A 15,108-nucleotide genomic window follows, 5' to 3' on the forward strand; every position below is an offset into this window, starting at 1 on the left:
ATCCCAGACTAATGTCTTCCTCTATCCATTCAGGCTTGATCCTTCTGTTCGCTGTTGATCCCTAATAAATATCCTGCACCCAAATCTCCACCCCAGTGACCGTTTCATACTGTATATAGACAACTCTTTCCAGAGATTTGCCACAAGAATAACAGAAATTCAAGCACTGTATACTTTTCATTTTTTACATGACAGGTACTGTACTATCATGTGTTACGCAAAGATTAAAATGGTGCTTATGTTAGTCACAATACATACAAGGAGAGTTCTGAGAATTTCTATGCCTGTTAGCTTTCACTAATCTACCAGTTTATGATCTGGTATTATCATCACTGCGGAAACAAAGTAAAAGTTAATATTTGGCTGAACCTTTTTTTCTTTATCTGTCTGATTTTACTATTTGGGGGTTCACATCTCTAATCAACATATGCAAAATAATGACTTTCCATTTTTTTCTACCATGGAGTCGATTCTCAATAATCTGTTTTTTTTTTTTTTTAACACAAATACTTTTTTGGGGCAACATGTTAAATTATCCTATGTTCCCAGTAATTGAGAATGACATATTTATTAGTTTCCAATCATTCCTTCCTTTCCCATGGTTTCAATTTAACCAATCAACAACATATTACTCCACGGATCCAAATATTAGGAAAACACGGTAAAATTGTACAGCCTGGTGGAGCAAAACAAGTTTTCAATGTTTATTCCTTAGCTGTTTTTTCTTTCATAGAAATCCTTTCCTATGAAAATATTCAGATACTGATTAAAAGTCCCACTCTGCAAATCGTATAAGAGAATTCTTCTAGACACGTCTTTCAAGTATTAAGGGCTTTCTATTCACTCTCTTCATCAAAGGAGCAAAAACCTCTTCATATATTGCTGGATTCAGCTGGTGTGCCTCAGATTATCAAGTAATAATGAATCCTATTTTGCTATCGTGCAGTAAAAACAACAGCATTTTACATTTACATAACTCAACAAGCACTCAAATGTTTTTAGAATATCATTTAAATTAGAATATAGTACTCTTCTATGTTGTACCTTCTGTTATTACCATTTAGCCACTAGTTAAATAGGGCACCAGATTAATTTACTGCATCACTTACATCGAGTAAATGCTAACATGCACCCAAACTGAGCAGACAAGAGATTAACACATGAGGAAACTTATTTCCCAGAAATGAGACTCTTTATATAAAATTTTCATGTTTCTTTGACCTACTTAATCTTCCTATTACTTTATGTTACCTGCCTCTGTACTTGTAAGCGGTATTTGTAATTTGTTTGCGTGTTCACGTGATCTCGCCATATTGCCTCTCAGTAATACTGGAACCACAATGGACAGATAAATTATTAATTAATAATAAATTTGTAAATTAATAACAGACATCTAAAATTAAATTGTGTATTAATCAGAGTTACACAATCAGTATAATATCTCCTTCCAATCACTGCCAAACATGTTACTCTTTTATCATTTTTAAGGTTTCTAGGAAAATACAGGTAGTGTTGTGGTTAAATGATTAATTTTGTTATGTTTTCACTTTAGATTTGTATTTAAGAGATCAAAGGCGGTAAGAATGCTGGAGCATTCTTGAAAGCCTAGGGATTACTTTACTCTGTTTTTCAATTACATTGGCACTTTTCTTATGCTGCTCCTTGTATACACTACAACCATTCTGGCCACATTCTAATTCTTATTCTCTAAAATTTAATAGTCACTTAAATTCTTTGCAAGTGCCTTAAGGATTCAACACCAAGGCACTTTGGTAAATTAGGTGCCAAAAGAAATACAACATATACATATGCATACCCTTAAAATCTTAAAGATAATTTTAGGGATTGGATATATGAGTTTCAGTACTGCATATTTGTTATATGTGGCATATATAACATGTATATGTAATATATGCATATATATATTCAAATGTATAGCATGCATAATGTTATAAACAGCTTATTGAAAATGGCAATATCTTCTTAGATTATTAGAGTACCATATAATGCATTATAAAATAAAATCATACTCTAAGGGAAATAAAACCTTCTTTTAAAACTCAAGAAAGCTGTTGACACAATACGTGAATTGGTATTAGAGGAGAAATTGTCAATTTTGAGTAACTTAGGGCCTATGTTGTCAAGTATATCATGACTAATAGAACTAGATGGTCGTCGGTGTATGAGTATATTTATAAAGCAATGTTTTAGTATTTTTTCTTAATAAATGGCTTTAAATATAGGTGACTCAACAACAAATATTCCGTATGTTTTTGATACAGTCATATTAAGTGACCTTTCTTAAGTAGTAGCTGTGAACAAAAAAATGCTATATAAAGCATTTTACCTTTTCGAGTTCATTTTAACCACCATAAGCAAAAAAATGAAGAGGAAAAAAATTAATTATAGAAAAAATGAGAAGCCAAATAACAGAAAAATACATTAATGTTTTAATAAAGCGTAATATATCTACACAATAAACTTAATATTTCGTATTTATGTTTTCTTTTTGAGCCCATCGGATTTTTATAAACCACATGAACAGCTATTTTAGGAAAATCATAGTTAACTACTTCACAAAATTTGGTAGTATTTTCCCTGAGTTACTCACAAAGAAGCAGAGCTCAGATTTCTAGATTCTTAAAATTATTTTATTATTATTTTCCAAAGCATACATTTATATTGAAGTTAAAGTATTTCTGCATTCAATATCTATTAATAAAATATTTTATTTGATATTAAAAAAATTTGAAATTATATTGTTAATTCTCTTGATTAAAAAAATCCCATAAATATCATAGATAATCTTATTGTTACCCAGGGTGCAAATTTCCAGATGATAAGAATCTTAACAACTTCATTATTCATTGAAAATCAATTATATGAAGATCAGTTATGTTTTCCCTCTTCTCTTTGTCCTCCAAATATCGTGTTTGCCTGGACTCATGAAATATATTTACACGTACTATAGCTGAAATATTTGATATATGTGTGTTTCTGTATATGTATATGTGTGTGTATATGGACTTCAGTTCTGAAGAGAAGAGTAGAGAGAGACAGGGAAAGAGAAAGAATGAGAGATAGAGACAGAGAGAGAGAAGAGAAAATAGTATTTAGGAAATATATAATCTTGATTTAATGGTGTTAGGGGTAGATCTAGAAAGCCAGATATTAAGTATCATTTATTTCCCTGTGAGGAATAAATATGTGTATGTATATGTTTTTATGTTTCTATATATGTGTATGTGTAGACATGCATGCATGTGTATATGCATACGTGTGTGTGTGTGTGTATCTCTGTGTATGTATTTTCCACATTTGAATGCCATTGCTGTGTAGCAAACTACCCCAAAATTCAGAGCCTTCAAAACAGCAGTGACTTTGGAAGTCAAGAAGTTGAGCAGGGATTATCTGGGCAATTTCTTGACCCATGTGGCATTAGTTTAGTTACTCAGTAGCATTCACCTGACACCTGGACTCATGGAGGTTCAGAGAAGAGCTCACCCATGTGCCTAGCGCCTCTGTGGGAAGAGTTGGGGCACCGGGCTCAGACGGATCCCTTGCCCTTTCCATCTCACAGCCTCTGTATGTGGTCGCTTTAGCAGGGTAACTAGACTATTTCCATGAGAGCTCTGAGTTTGCATAGACAAAGGTAGAACTTCCCAGGACTCTTAAGTCTGGGGCAAAAATTGCCATAATGAAACTTCCACTGTACTGCATTGGTCAAAGTAGTCATGGGCCAACACTGATTAGTGTTGTTGGTATTTGATTCCCCGCAAAAAGACCATAAACAGCTAATGGCGTCTTGGAGCGAGATCAGTCTTCAGTTTCTGCTTCTTACTCTTTCTTCTGTTGTACAAAAGACCGAATCCTTAGCTTTTGGAGTCAGATCTTTCAGTTCCCCAGGATTATTCGCCATCTTTTTGACATCTCCTTGATTATAATCAGAACTTTGATTCCAGTGGTATTACAACCGAAACTGACCAAAAAAAACAGAGATTGCTTCTGAAACCACATTGCCAAGATGCAGACATCCTTCCAAAATCTATTACACAATATTTGGTAGTATTTTCCCTGAGTTACTCACAAAGAAGCAGAGCTCAGAAGGTAGTGTTTGTGACAACAGACAACGCAATTCTAGTTGCATGGATTGGATACTGGCTCTATCATAGCTTTCTGTCCTTGGGCAATTTTCTTAACCTTTCTGTTCTTACAATCTCTCTTTGATAAAAGGGGGAGCATATGAATAACTTCCATAGGTAATTGATGTGAGGCTTTAGTGTGATGATCAACATAATGCATTTTTCCTAATGTTTAATAAATACTTAATAACTGTCAGTAGTTCTATCATCATCATCATCATCATCATCACCACCATTGGAATTTACTCCAAGATAAGAATTTTTTTGAAGTTTATAGTTTATTTTCCTCCATATGGTCCTGTCTCAGCACATTTTTGCTGAATGGAGTAGTTATGCTGAAAGTCTGAAAGTCTAGAGAATATCTGGCCTTCACAAATTCCCCAGCAGCCCTATGATTTCCTAAGTGTGGTTATTAAGTATGTTAACTAGGTAGACTGATCTTGTGAAATTTTAGGTCACGTTGAAACACTAATAACAGATAAAAAAAATAAACAAAATGCAAAAAAATAGAAAGATGGAAATGAAACATTCTAAATCAGAAGTATCTTTAATGATGTATCAATACAGCTACATTCTCTTTGAATCTGTCCAATTTATGCCCCCAAATCCTTAGAGAAGGTAATACCTACTTTTATGGTGATGTTCCTCTTTCTATCTCTTCCTCTGTCTCTCTTGCTCTCTTTCTGGCTCTCTCTTTCAAAATATCCCAAGCTTCTCCTATAGACTTTATAAGATTCCAGATCTTAATTACTTGAGCTAACACCTGTGGCATTAGGATTTTAACGTCAGGAAGTCCTGTGTTATATTTCAGGTTTTGGAAATTTCTGATCTACGAAGAATTATTTAAACTTTGACCTTTCTCTTTTACGGAATGTATGGGAAAAAAATATATGAGATATATACCTGAAGGGAGTGGCTGTGTCACAGTCCATACTCAAAACCTGTGAATTCTCCTTCCTTTTCTCCTCAGCAGAAAGAAAATGCTGTATCATCAATTTTAAGGGTAGGAAGAGAAAAAGTGTAGAGGAGGAAAAATTGAATATTCCTACTAAAGCATAAAAATGTCTACCTTCATGAATTTATGATTGTTCATTCCATGAGTCATGGCTTAAAGCTAAATATGTTTTTTTAAAAAAAAATTCTGGGATGCCAATGTTTCATATCATATATTATACAATTTTCTTTAAAAATAAGATAAATTGTATAGCAAAAATATAAATAAAAATGTGAAGTTTAGTCCATTACCCACTGGAAATTTAGAGTTTCGAAGGTGCTGTTACTGTAAAGATAACTGTGCATCTGCTCAGCCACAGCCAGTAACAACTGACCAATAGTGAAGTTTAGTCAGTCTTGACTTTCCACAGGGGCAGAAACAGAGCTTTTCCAACTTTCAGTCACTTAAGGAACAAGATGTACAAATATTCAGAGTATTTTAATCACTAAGTACCTAATCTCTACTATTCTCCTCAATCATTTTCCAATGAAGCCAGTTTGTCTACATAGCCATACACATTCCAGATCCAGATCCAGATTCCAGATCTACACCTTTGTTCATGTCAGATCCTCTTTCCGTGGGTACTCTGCCTCTCCATCCATCCTTCCATATCCCAGAAACATGCCCTTCTCCCAAAGTACTTTGTGGTTGTGCTCGTCCATTTTGATAACTATGACCTCTCAAGTCTGGGTTTTGTTTGCCATTTAATAAAATGTATTTTCTGTATTACTTAACTTTCCAGATTTGCATATCTATTTCCCTATCAGTCAATGTTCTAATTATAACATTCTAATGTTGTAAGCTCTGTCGTATATGTCTCCATACCCCAAATTTTATTCAAAGCAGAAACAAATTCAGCATACATTGAATTGGTGATGAATGAAGCAAACAGATGTCTGAACTGTGTTGCTGATGGATAGATTCAATGTCTAAGTGTTTTTGCTTTCAATGTAGACAAGAATTTATGGAAGCACATTATCTTTACAAAGTTAGTAGGGAACATTCAAAATGTGTAGCTGAATAGATACAGCATATGATATACTAAATGATGAAACAAATAGCAATTGAATAGCTAACATAAAGAATCTTCCAGGTACCTAGATCACCACAATCAGGCAGTTGGAAAGATGGATTATTACTGTCAAAATGCTGTGTCACTGTGTAGAAAATGGTTAATGAAACTTCTAAACCTCTCAGCAATTAATTATTTTAAATAAACAGATTCTCCAAGGAAAGAGGAGAACCTTGAGGCCAGATATCATGTGTTCTCGACTCTGGATGGATATCTCAAATTTGACCATCAGTAGAATCATGGAAAGAGCTTGTCACAAATACTGATGCTTGGGCCCACTCCTTCAGATTCTGATTCAGTAGGTCTAAGATGACATCCCCGAAGTTGCATAATAATTGGCATTCCATGTGATTTTGTTATTAAGTAGCCCTTTTGCCCCACTAGAGAAACACTGGGACTCCAGTATATTTTAATAGACATTACATAATGACATGATACCCTTTGAATGAATGAGCAATTGAGCAAATTAAGAAGCAAAATAAGCAACTGAGTCAAAATGTATATGTGTAGTTTATACATGAAAGAAGACTTACCAATTCCTCTTATAAATATATATGTGTGCCTTGGAAGTCTCTGTAGGAATTTGAATGTGCCTCCTTGTTTATTTGTCCTAGTCTTTTAGGCATTTTATTCTGCAGTCTTCTATGGTATTATCTAATGAACCAGGTTTGCACATTTCCATCTTAAATTCTTTTTACGGATTAAATTGCAAGAAAACATTCTCGAGGATCTCTTGCTACATATGAATATCATCAGTCAGGGAACAAGTACATAGGGTAGGCCAGTGAGACAGGTTCAACGAGTAATGTTTATAACCACAAATGAGTTTTCAATGTTATGAACTTGTATTCAGCAGAGAGTAATTCCCAGGTACAAGCCCCAACATATCAAGGTGATTGAGAAGCAATAGTCAGAAGGTAATTTGCAGACAGTGGGGCACCTACAATTGTTTACCAGGAAAGTAATAAGAAACAAAACAAAATGATGCAACGGTAATCACATCCTGTTGATTCAACCCAGCATCACAGGAGAATAAGAGGCAACAATTCCTTTTAAAATTTTTGGAGTAAACATTGCTAGTGAAGCATATCCGACAAACATTCAGAATTTGCCATTTCCAGTTACCTTCTATGTATTGAAAAGAGGAGAATTTTCTTTATTTTTAAACAAATGAACAATACAATAATTTATAGTAACTGATTTAGCTGCTGTATTTTTTTTTCTTTACAAATTTGCTTAATGAAAAGGTCATGTACTATGTCTTTATTAAGTTTATTTGCATGACAAAGATAAGTTATATTACAATTACTGGGTACATGGATACACGGCAGAAAAGGCCAAACGAATCATCTCTTCTTACTTCCACTGTGTAAACATAGTTTATCTAAGTCTTATACATGAGTTTAGGCTTCACAGTTTTGTAAAATGTATATTATCATTGTATATTATTTGTTGTCTGTGTGCATGTGTGTATCCCCATACATCTATGCATTTATTGGCATGACAAGATGGAGATAAAAAGTGAAGAAATGTATAAATACATAATAGTAAAATTTCATCTTTCTAATTGTGGCTTTTCAAAGTATGATCTTGACCCACTTGCACTGGAATCACCTGTGGTAGTTGTTATGGATGTTGGGGCAATCATTGAGAGGATGTGACTGCCAAATGAACTGTGAGTGAGAGGGATCAAGGACCAGCAGCATTCTGAAGAATGGTGTGATCTTGGACAAGGGATGTTAAAGCCTGCTTGAACCATTGTTATGCATCTGCTTCAAGCAATCAGGAAGTATATCAGTACATTAAACTGTAAAGTTAGAAAGTATTTTATATATTTTTAATCTTACTAACCAATCCAGATAGAATACATGAATGAAATAAATTTACTTAAGAAATAATTCATTCAGTGACACCACGTATCATTCACTGTTGAAAAACCCACAATCTGAACTAGGAAAGGCATTCTTATTTAAAAGTGTTAAGGAGCTCTTCTGCTAAAAAGTATATTCCCAGTTTTTAAAAGTTGCTGTGCTGAAAAGTAAGAATAGAGAGATTCTTCCTCATCCTTCTCAATTAGTCCTTTCTTCCTTTTTTTTTTGTTTTGGAGATTGGCACCTCAGCTAACATCTGTAGCCAATCTTTTTTTTTTTTTTTCTTCTTCTTCTTCTTCTTCTTCTCCCCAAAGCCCCCGAGTACATAGTTGTGTATTCTAGTTGTAGGTCCTTCTGGTTGTGCTAGGTGGGACAGTGCCTCACCATGGCCTGATGAGTGGGGCCATGTCCACTCCCAGGATCCAAACCAGCAAAACCCCGGGCTGCTGAAGTGGAGTGTGTGAACCTAACCACTCAACCATGGGGCTGGCCCCTCAAATGATCCTTTCTTGATCAATCAAGACTATCTACAAAATACCTACAGCTAACATCATACTTAATGATAAGAAACTGAAAGCTTCCCCACTAAGATCAGGAACGAGGTGAAGACGTCCCCTCACACCACTGCTTTAGAATATCATAACTTAAGTTCTAGCTAAAGCAACAAAATATTTCTTAGGAAGTAAAAGCTATGGATATTGGTAAAGAAGAAATAAAACTGTCTTTGTTCACAGATGATATAGTTGTCTATGTAGAAAATCCAAAGGAATCAATAGCATCTAGGAAAACTCCAGGAACCATTGAGCATTTTAGCAAGGTTTCAGGATATAAGGATAATATATAAAAGCCAATCACTTTCCTATATACCGGCAATGAACAAGTGGAATTTAATTTAAAAATACAATATCATTTAGGTAAGCTTTCCCCCAAAAGAAATATTTAGATATAAATCTAACAAAAAAGTTACAAAATCTATATGAGGAAAACAGGAAAGCGACAAAACTCTAATGGAAGAAGCAAAGAACTAAATAAATGGAGAGATAGTCCATGTGGAAAGATAGAAAGACTCAATATTGCCAAGATGTCAGTTCTTCCCAGCTTTATCTATAGAGTCAATGAAATACCAATCAAAATCCCAGAAAGTTATTTTGTGGATATTGACAAATTGATTCTAAAGTTTGTATATAGAGGCAAAAGACTCAGAATAGCCAACACAGTATTGAAGGAGAAGAACAAAAATGAAGGACTGACACTACCTGACTTCAAGACTTACTATAAAGCTATGGTAATCAAGATGGTGTGATATTGATGGAAGAATAGACAAATATATCAATGGGACAGAATAGAGAGTCCCAAAACAGACCCACATACATGGAGTCAACTACTCTTTGACAAAGGAGCAAACATAATACAATGGAGAAGACAGTCTTTTCAACAAATGTTGCTGGAAAAAATTGACATCCACATGCAAAAAGATGACAGATGTTACACTTTTAACAAGAAGTAACTCAAAATAGATCACAGACCTAAGTACTAAACACAAAAGTATAAATTTCCTAGAAGATAACATAGGAGAAAATCTAGAGGATCATGGGTATGACAATAATTTTTTAGCTACAACCCCAAAGTCATGATCCATGAAAGAAATAATTGATAATTTGGACTTCAAAAATTAAAAACTTCTGCACTGTGAAGGACACTCAAGAGAATGAGAATCCATGTCTTAGCCTTGGAGAAAATATTTGCAAATGACATATCTGATAAAGGACTGTCATCTAAAATATGCGGAGAACTCTTACAATTCAGCAATAAGAAAACACTGGGCAAAAGACCTTAACAGACACCTCACCAAATAAGACATACGTATGAAAATAAGAATATGAAAAAATGTTCAATATTATCGCCATTATGGAAATACAAATTCAAACAATGAGATAGCACTACACAATACAATGGCCAAAATCCAAAACACAGACAATAGCAAATGCTGATGAGGATGTGAACAACAGGAACTCTCCTTCACTGTTAGTGGGAATGTAAAATAGGACAGCCACTTTGGAAGACAGTTTGCAGTTTCTTACAAAACTAAACAGACTCTTAACCATAAAATCTAGCAGTCATACTCCTTGATATTTACTCAAAGGAGCTGAAAACTTCTATCTACACAAAAACCTGCACATGGATGTTTATAGCAGCTTTATTCATAATCACCAAAATGTAGAAAAATCGAAAATGTCCTCCAGTAGGTGAATATATAAACAAAGTTTGATACATCCAGAAAATGGAATATTATTTAGCACTAAAAATAAATGAGCTATCAAGCCACGAAAAGACATGGAGGATCCTTAAATGCCTATTGTGAAGTAAAGAAGCCAATCTGAAAAGGCTAGTGTGTGATTCCAATTATATGACATTCTGGAAAAGGCAAAATTATGTAGACAGTAAAAAGATCAGTGGTTGCCAACGGTTCAGAGGAGAGAGGGATGAATAAGTTGAGCAGAGGTGAATTTTAGGGTAGTTAACTTATTCTGTGTGATACTATGATGGTGGATACATGCCATTACACATTTGTCCAAACCCATAGAAGGTGTAACAACAAGAGTGAACCCTACTGTAAACTATGGACCTTGGGTGATGTTAATAGTAGAGGAGGCCGTGTGTTTGGGTGAGAGGAGTAAGGTAACTGTCTATACTTTCTTCTGAATTTTGCTCTGGACCTAAAACTGCTCTGAAAAAAAAAGTCTATTTAAAAGCGAAAAAGACGTTACTGTGCATTGGCTGTGTTCTAGGCTACCCCAATTACAAGCATCTGGGCTACGTGTTAGAGGAGGATTATTATATACTACGCTCATGTTGCTATGGCAATTTGATTGAACATTCCCAGTGGTACCTATATGCCCTCAAGGGAGGTCATAGCTAAGTACATGCAACTGAGCTATCCTCAAGAGAACTGTGAATTTAAATGGATGCTTAGACAATCATTTCTGAGAAGGATGTGTCAATTCTGGATGTGCTCTTTTCTTTCCAAAAGCAAATTTGGCCGACAACTTTCTTTCCATTTTGTGGCAGAAGCAGCTATATTATAAAAGAAGGGAGATAATGCAATGAGTTATTAAAGTCTGTACTATAAAACAGAAGTCGTGCTGATTTCTCTTCTCTGAGCCTCTTGAATGAATAACATTCAAATTGTATAAAAGGAATATCCATCATTCACTTTGTAATGATGGATATTCCTTTTATATATTTATATCCTGCAAATATTGCTTTAATGATTTCATTGTAAAACATTATCCTGGACAATAATCTAATACTGCTACACACCAGAGGCATTTCCCATTTACAATGTATTCTTTTCAGAATGGCATCTTTACTTTTTTTTCCAAATATTGGAAAGTATACATTTGTTTCATGAAATATTTTCAGAAATTCTTAGCCTGTTCAATTCTGCATCAATTCAATTTCTTCTTATATAATTATCTTATGTGATAAAACATTGTTCTTTTTAATAAGGATGCTTGAGGCTTTTTCATATACATGAATTAGATGAATCATTTATCTCATTATTATAATTTTTTTGATAAGAATAATTTTCATTTCTATTTAGCTTCAGGAAAGTTTTCCTGAGTTCCCACAATTATGTATTCACAAACTTTGGAAGTTGTGGGATCTCTTTTCCTGATGCCTGAGGTTCTTCTTTCAAAGACATTATACAGGCAATCAATTAGGTAAAAAAAAAAAGTAGTGGCTCAGTGTTCTATACTCAAAATTGCTGATTGATGAATCCTTCCCACTTTTAAAAGACTATTTTTTAACTTGAATATACAACTCTATTTTCTTTCTCTTTTTTTTTTTTTTTTGAGGAAGATTAGTCCTGAGCTAACTGCTGCCAAGCCTCCTCTTTTTTTTTTTTTTGCTGAGGAAGCCTGGCCCTGAGCTAACATCCATGCCCATCTTCCTCTACTTTATACGTGTGATGCCTACAACAGCATGGCATGCGAAGTGGTGCCATGTCTGCACCCAGGATCCGAACTGACAAACTGCGGGCCGCCGAAGCGGAATGTGTGCCCTTAACCGCTGTGCCACTGGGCTGGCCCCTACAACCTTATTTTCTCTCATTATATCAAGATGTTATCTGTAAAAGTGTTTGTTAAATTCTATAGTCAACAGTTATTATAATTGGTGTCATCCTATGAATTGCGCAGTAGTCAAGTGTGTGAGTGATTGAAACCATTGGTGTGTTTCTCCAAAGTGACATGATCCAAATATTTTTAATAAGGTGATTTTTAAAAAGGTGATTGTTAAATATTGACCTATGTTTGGAGTTGCAAATTTATATGCATGTATAATGCAAATGTATATTATACATATGTATTTATACTTATTTATAACATGGTTCATCTACATGAGGACGGTTTTTTAATTTTGTGACATAGTTAATAGTTCTAGGGTAAGTTTGACCCTCTGGAAAATCCGTTTCAGTTTTAAATTAAAGGATCTATTGACAAAGCTATGTAAATTATATGTGTGTGTTACATGTATACTACATGTTGGTGTAATTTATGTGTTACATGTATGTGTACTATGCATAATTACATATGAATATATAACTTTTTTATCTCTTTATTGAATCCAAGTATTAATTCATGAAAAACGTGTTAAATATCTCCTTTGGCACTATTATCAGACAAAGAATGTGACTTTAATGTGTGATTTTTGGAATCAATCTCATCACTTTCCTTAGTTTGCTTATATACTTAAAGCTAGTTCTTCGAGTTGTTATTTCCTGACAAAAACAGTAAGTTTCATAGTCTTGATAAATGTTAAAATGCCTCCCACCTACAATCTTTGTTCAAGTGTCCACACTCTTTCAATGTTTTCCATCGCCTCATTTTGATAACCCTGTCAGGAAGCTATATAAATTGTTCTGAAAAGAGGAAAATTAACCTCTGCTCAAATCATTTCAGTGGACACTTGTGAGGAGCACAAGTTGTGAAATGTTCAGCACACCAGAAGAAGGGGAAAGCTCGGGCTGCAAGGCCACCCTCTAGGGGCCATCCACCCTAAAGAACACAAAGAGATGGGTATCTTAATTTGCCACTAATAGAATGGTTTGGAACATGTGGTGTAAATAAATGGTTCAATGTGACGATTTGGGTACAATTGTTAAGATACTATTTGTCTCAGAAGGCTAGCTTCCTCTCAAAAATATTTCCTTTAAAAATACAATTCTTGGAGCTGGCCTGATGGCATAGTAGTTAAGTTCATATGCCCTGCTTCGGCAGCCAGGGGTTCATGGGTTTGGACACCAGATGAGAACCTGCACACTGCTCATCAAGCCTTGCTGTTGTCATGTCCCACATATAAAATAGGGGAAGCTGGGCACAGATGTTAGCTCAGGGCCAATCTTCCTCACCAAAAAACAAACAAAAAAAATTCTGAAAACAGAAAAAGAGAGAGAGATATTTCTTTTAATGTAATGTAATCTCTTGCTTCTCATTTAATGTATAATCCATATTGTTTTGTTTAAAATATGTATTACAGGAGTTATTAGAACTGCCTTACATAATATGGACAGAGAAGCCAGAGAACACTACTCGGTGGTCATTCAAGCCAAAGACATGGCTGGGCAAGTTGGAGGGCTTTCAGGATCGACAACGGTCAACATCACCCTGACCGATGTCAACGACAACCCCCCACGGTTTCCTCAGAGTATGTACCTTTTTCTTATGGTTTTCCCTTATCACTGTTCATTTATGTAAATCACAATGAAATACTTGAAAATATAATGTCATGTTATTATTATCTCAATGAGAATATTTTATTTTCATGCTTTATGGTCTCCCTTCTATACACAGGGCTAAAGAAGTCACTCCACCTATTGGCTCCTGAATCTGGTAGATAATTGTTTCTGTGTTAAAGATATGTGTTTCAGTTGACATCACAGTTAAATATTAAAAATGATGTAGTGGGGCTAAGTAATGATATCCTGAATTTGAGGAAGTAGTTGTGTGTTTCTAAGATCTTTATGGAGATATTCAAAATACATTTTGATATCAGTATTCTACTCACACAAAATAATTGCACATGTACCTTTTGTGACTAAAATTTTTAAAAAATCCTTCATGTTATGAACGAATGCTCTGCACACAAACACATGCACACACACACACCATCCAACAGCAGGGCACAGCTGGTAGAATAAAGTAGGATCTCAGAATAGAATATGAGCCTTGAGAGTGGAGAACTCAAACCAGCAGGCAATTCATGGGGAGAAGGTGTCAGTTCTGTGAGTTTGGAACGAAATGGTGTTTATGACATCTTCAGACTAGGAAAGAAATATATTTCAGCATTTCTAATGTAACAGAGCTGTGGATGACATTTTATAGAATAATCTTTAATTATCATAAAAACCCTGTTGAGAAGCTGTTCCTTATGTCCTTCTCACACATGATGTTAAAACTATAACAAAGGAGACAATGTGGTATCTACGAAGGGTCTTCACAAGTCAGTGCCAAATGCCTCGCCCAGCTTTATCTCTTCACATTGCTCAGTACACTCCAGGTCTAGCCACAATGAATCAGTGCCTGTTCCTAAAACGCAATAACACTTTACACATCCTTAACTCAGCCCAGAATTCTCCACACTCATATTTCTTTGTTTAAAACCCTCTCATGAATTTCTCTGAACTCTGTTGCAGAATTAGCAGAGAGTTAATTAATTCTTGTTTCCTGTTGCATGGCCCTGTCCCATGCACTTTCATGTAATGTGTATTTCTGTAGGTATGTATCTCCTTACTACAAGTCCAAGTAAGAACAATGCTTAAGTTGTCTGTGTAAACTTAAGTCTTCGGATTAGTGCCCATCCCTGGGTAAATGATTACTAAGTGAATGAGTGGAATTTAAGTATTCTGTCAAACTCCCATTGTGAGGAAGCATACAAGTCAAATTCACAGTTAGGTAAAACCACCTTAAAATACTGGGTCTAGTAATAAGATTATGTGACGTGGTTCCTTCATGTGGCCTGTGCTCC

At 34.8% G+C, this 15,108-nt stretch overlaps 1 protein-coding gene across 1 annotated transcript in view; it reads left to right on the forward strand.

Moving 5' to 3' along the window:
- CDH18 (cadherin 18) overlaps positions 1-15,108 on the forward strand; it is a 304,050-nt gene that overhangs the window by 168,604 nt on the left and 120,338 nt on the right. The window contains exon 4 of the mRNA XM_046672142.1: positions 13,621-13,788. Within this exon, the coding sequence (XP_046528098.1) occupies positions 13,621-13,788 (168 nt within the window). The remainder of the gene's footprint in view (positions 1-13,620; positions 13,789-15,108) is intronic.

Source organism: Equus quagga, chromosome 9 (genome assembly GCF_021613505.1).
Source record: "Equus quagga isolate Etosha38 chromosome 9, UCLA_HA_Equagga_1.0, whole genome shotgun sequence".
NCBI classification, from domain to species: domain Eukaryota; kingdom Metazoa; phylum Chordata; class Mammalia; order Perissodactyla; family Equidae; genus Equus; species Equus quagga.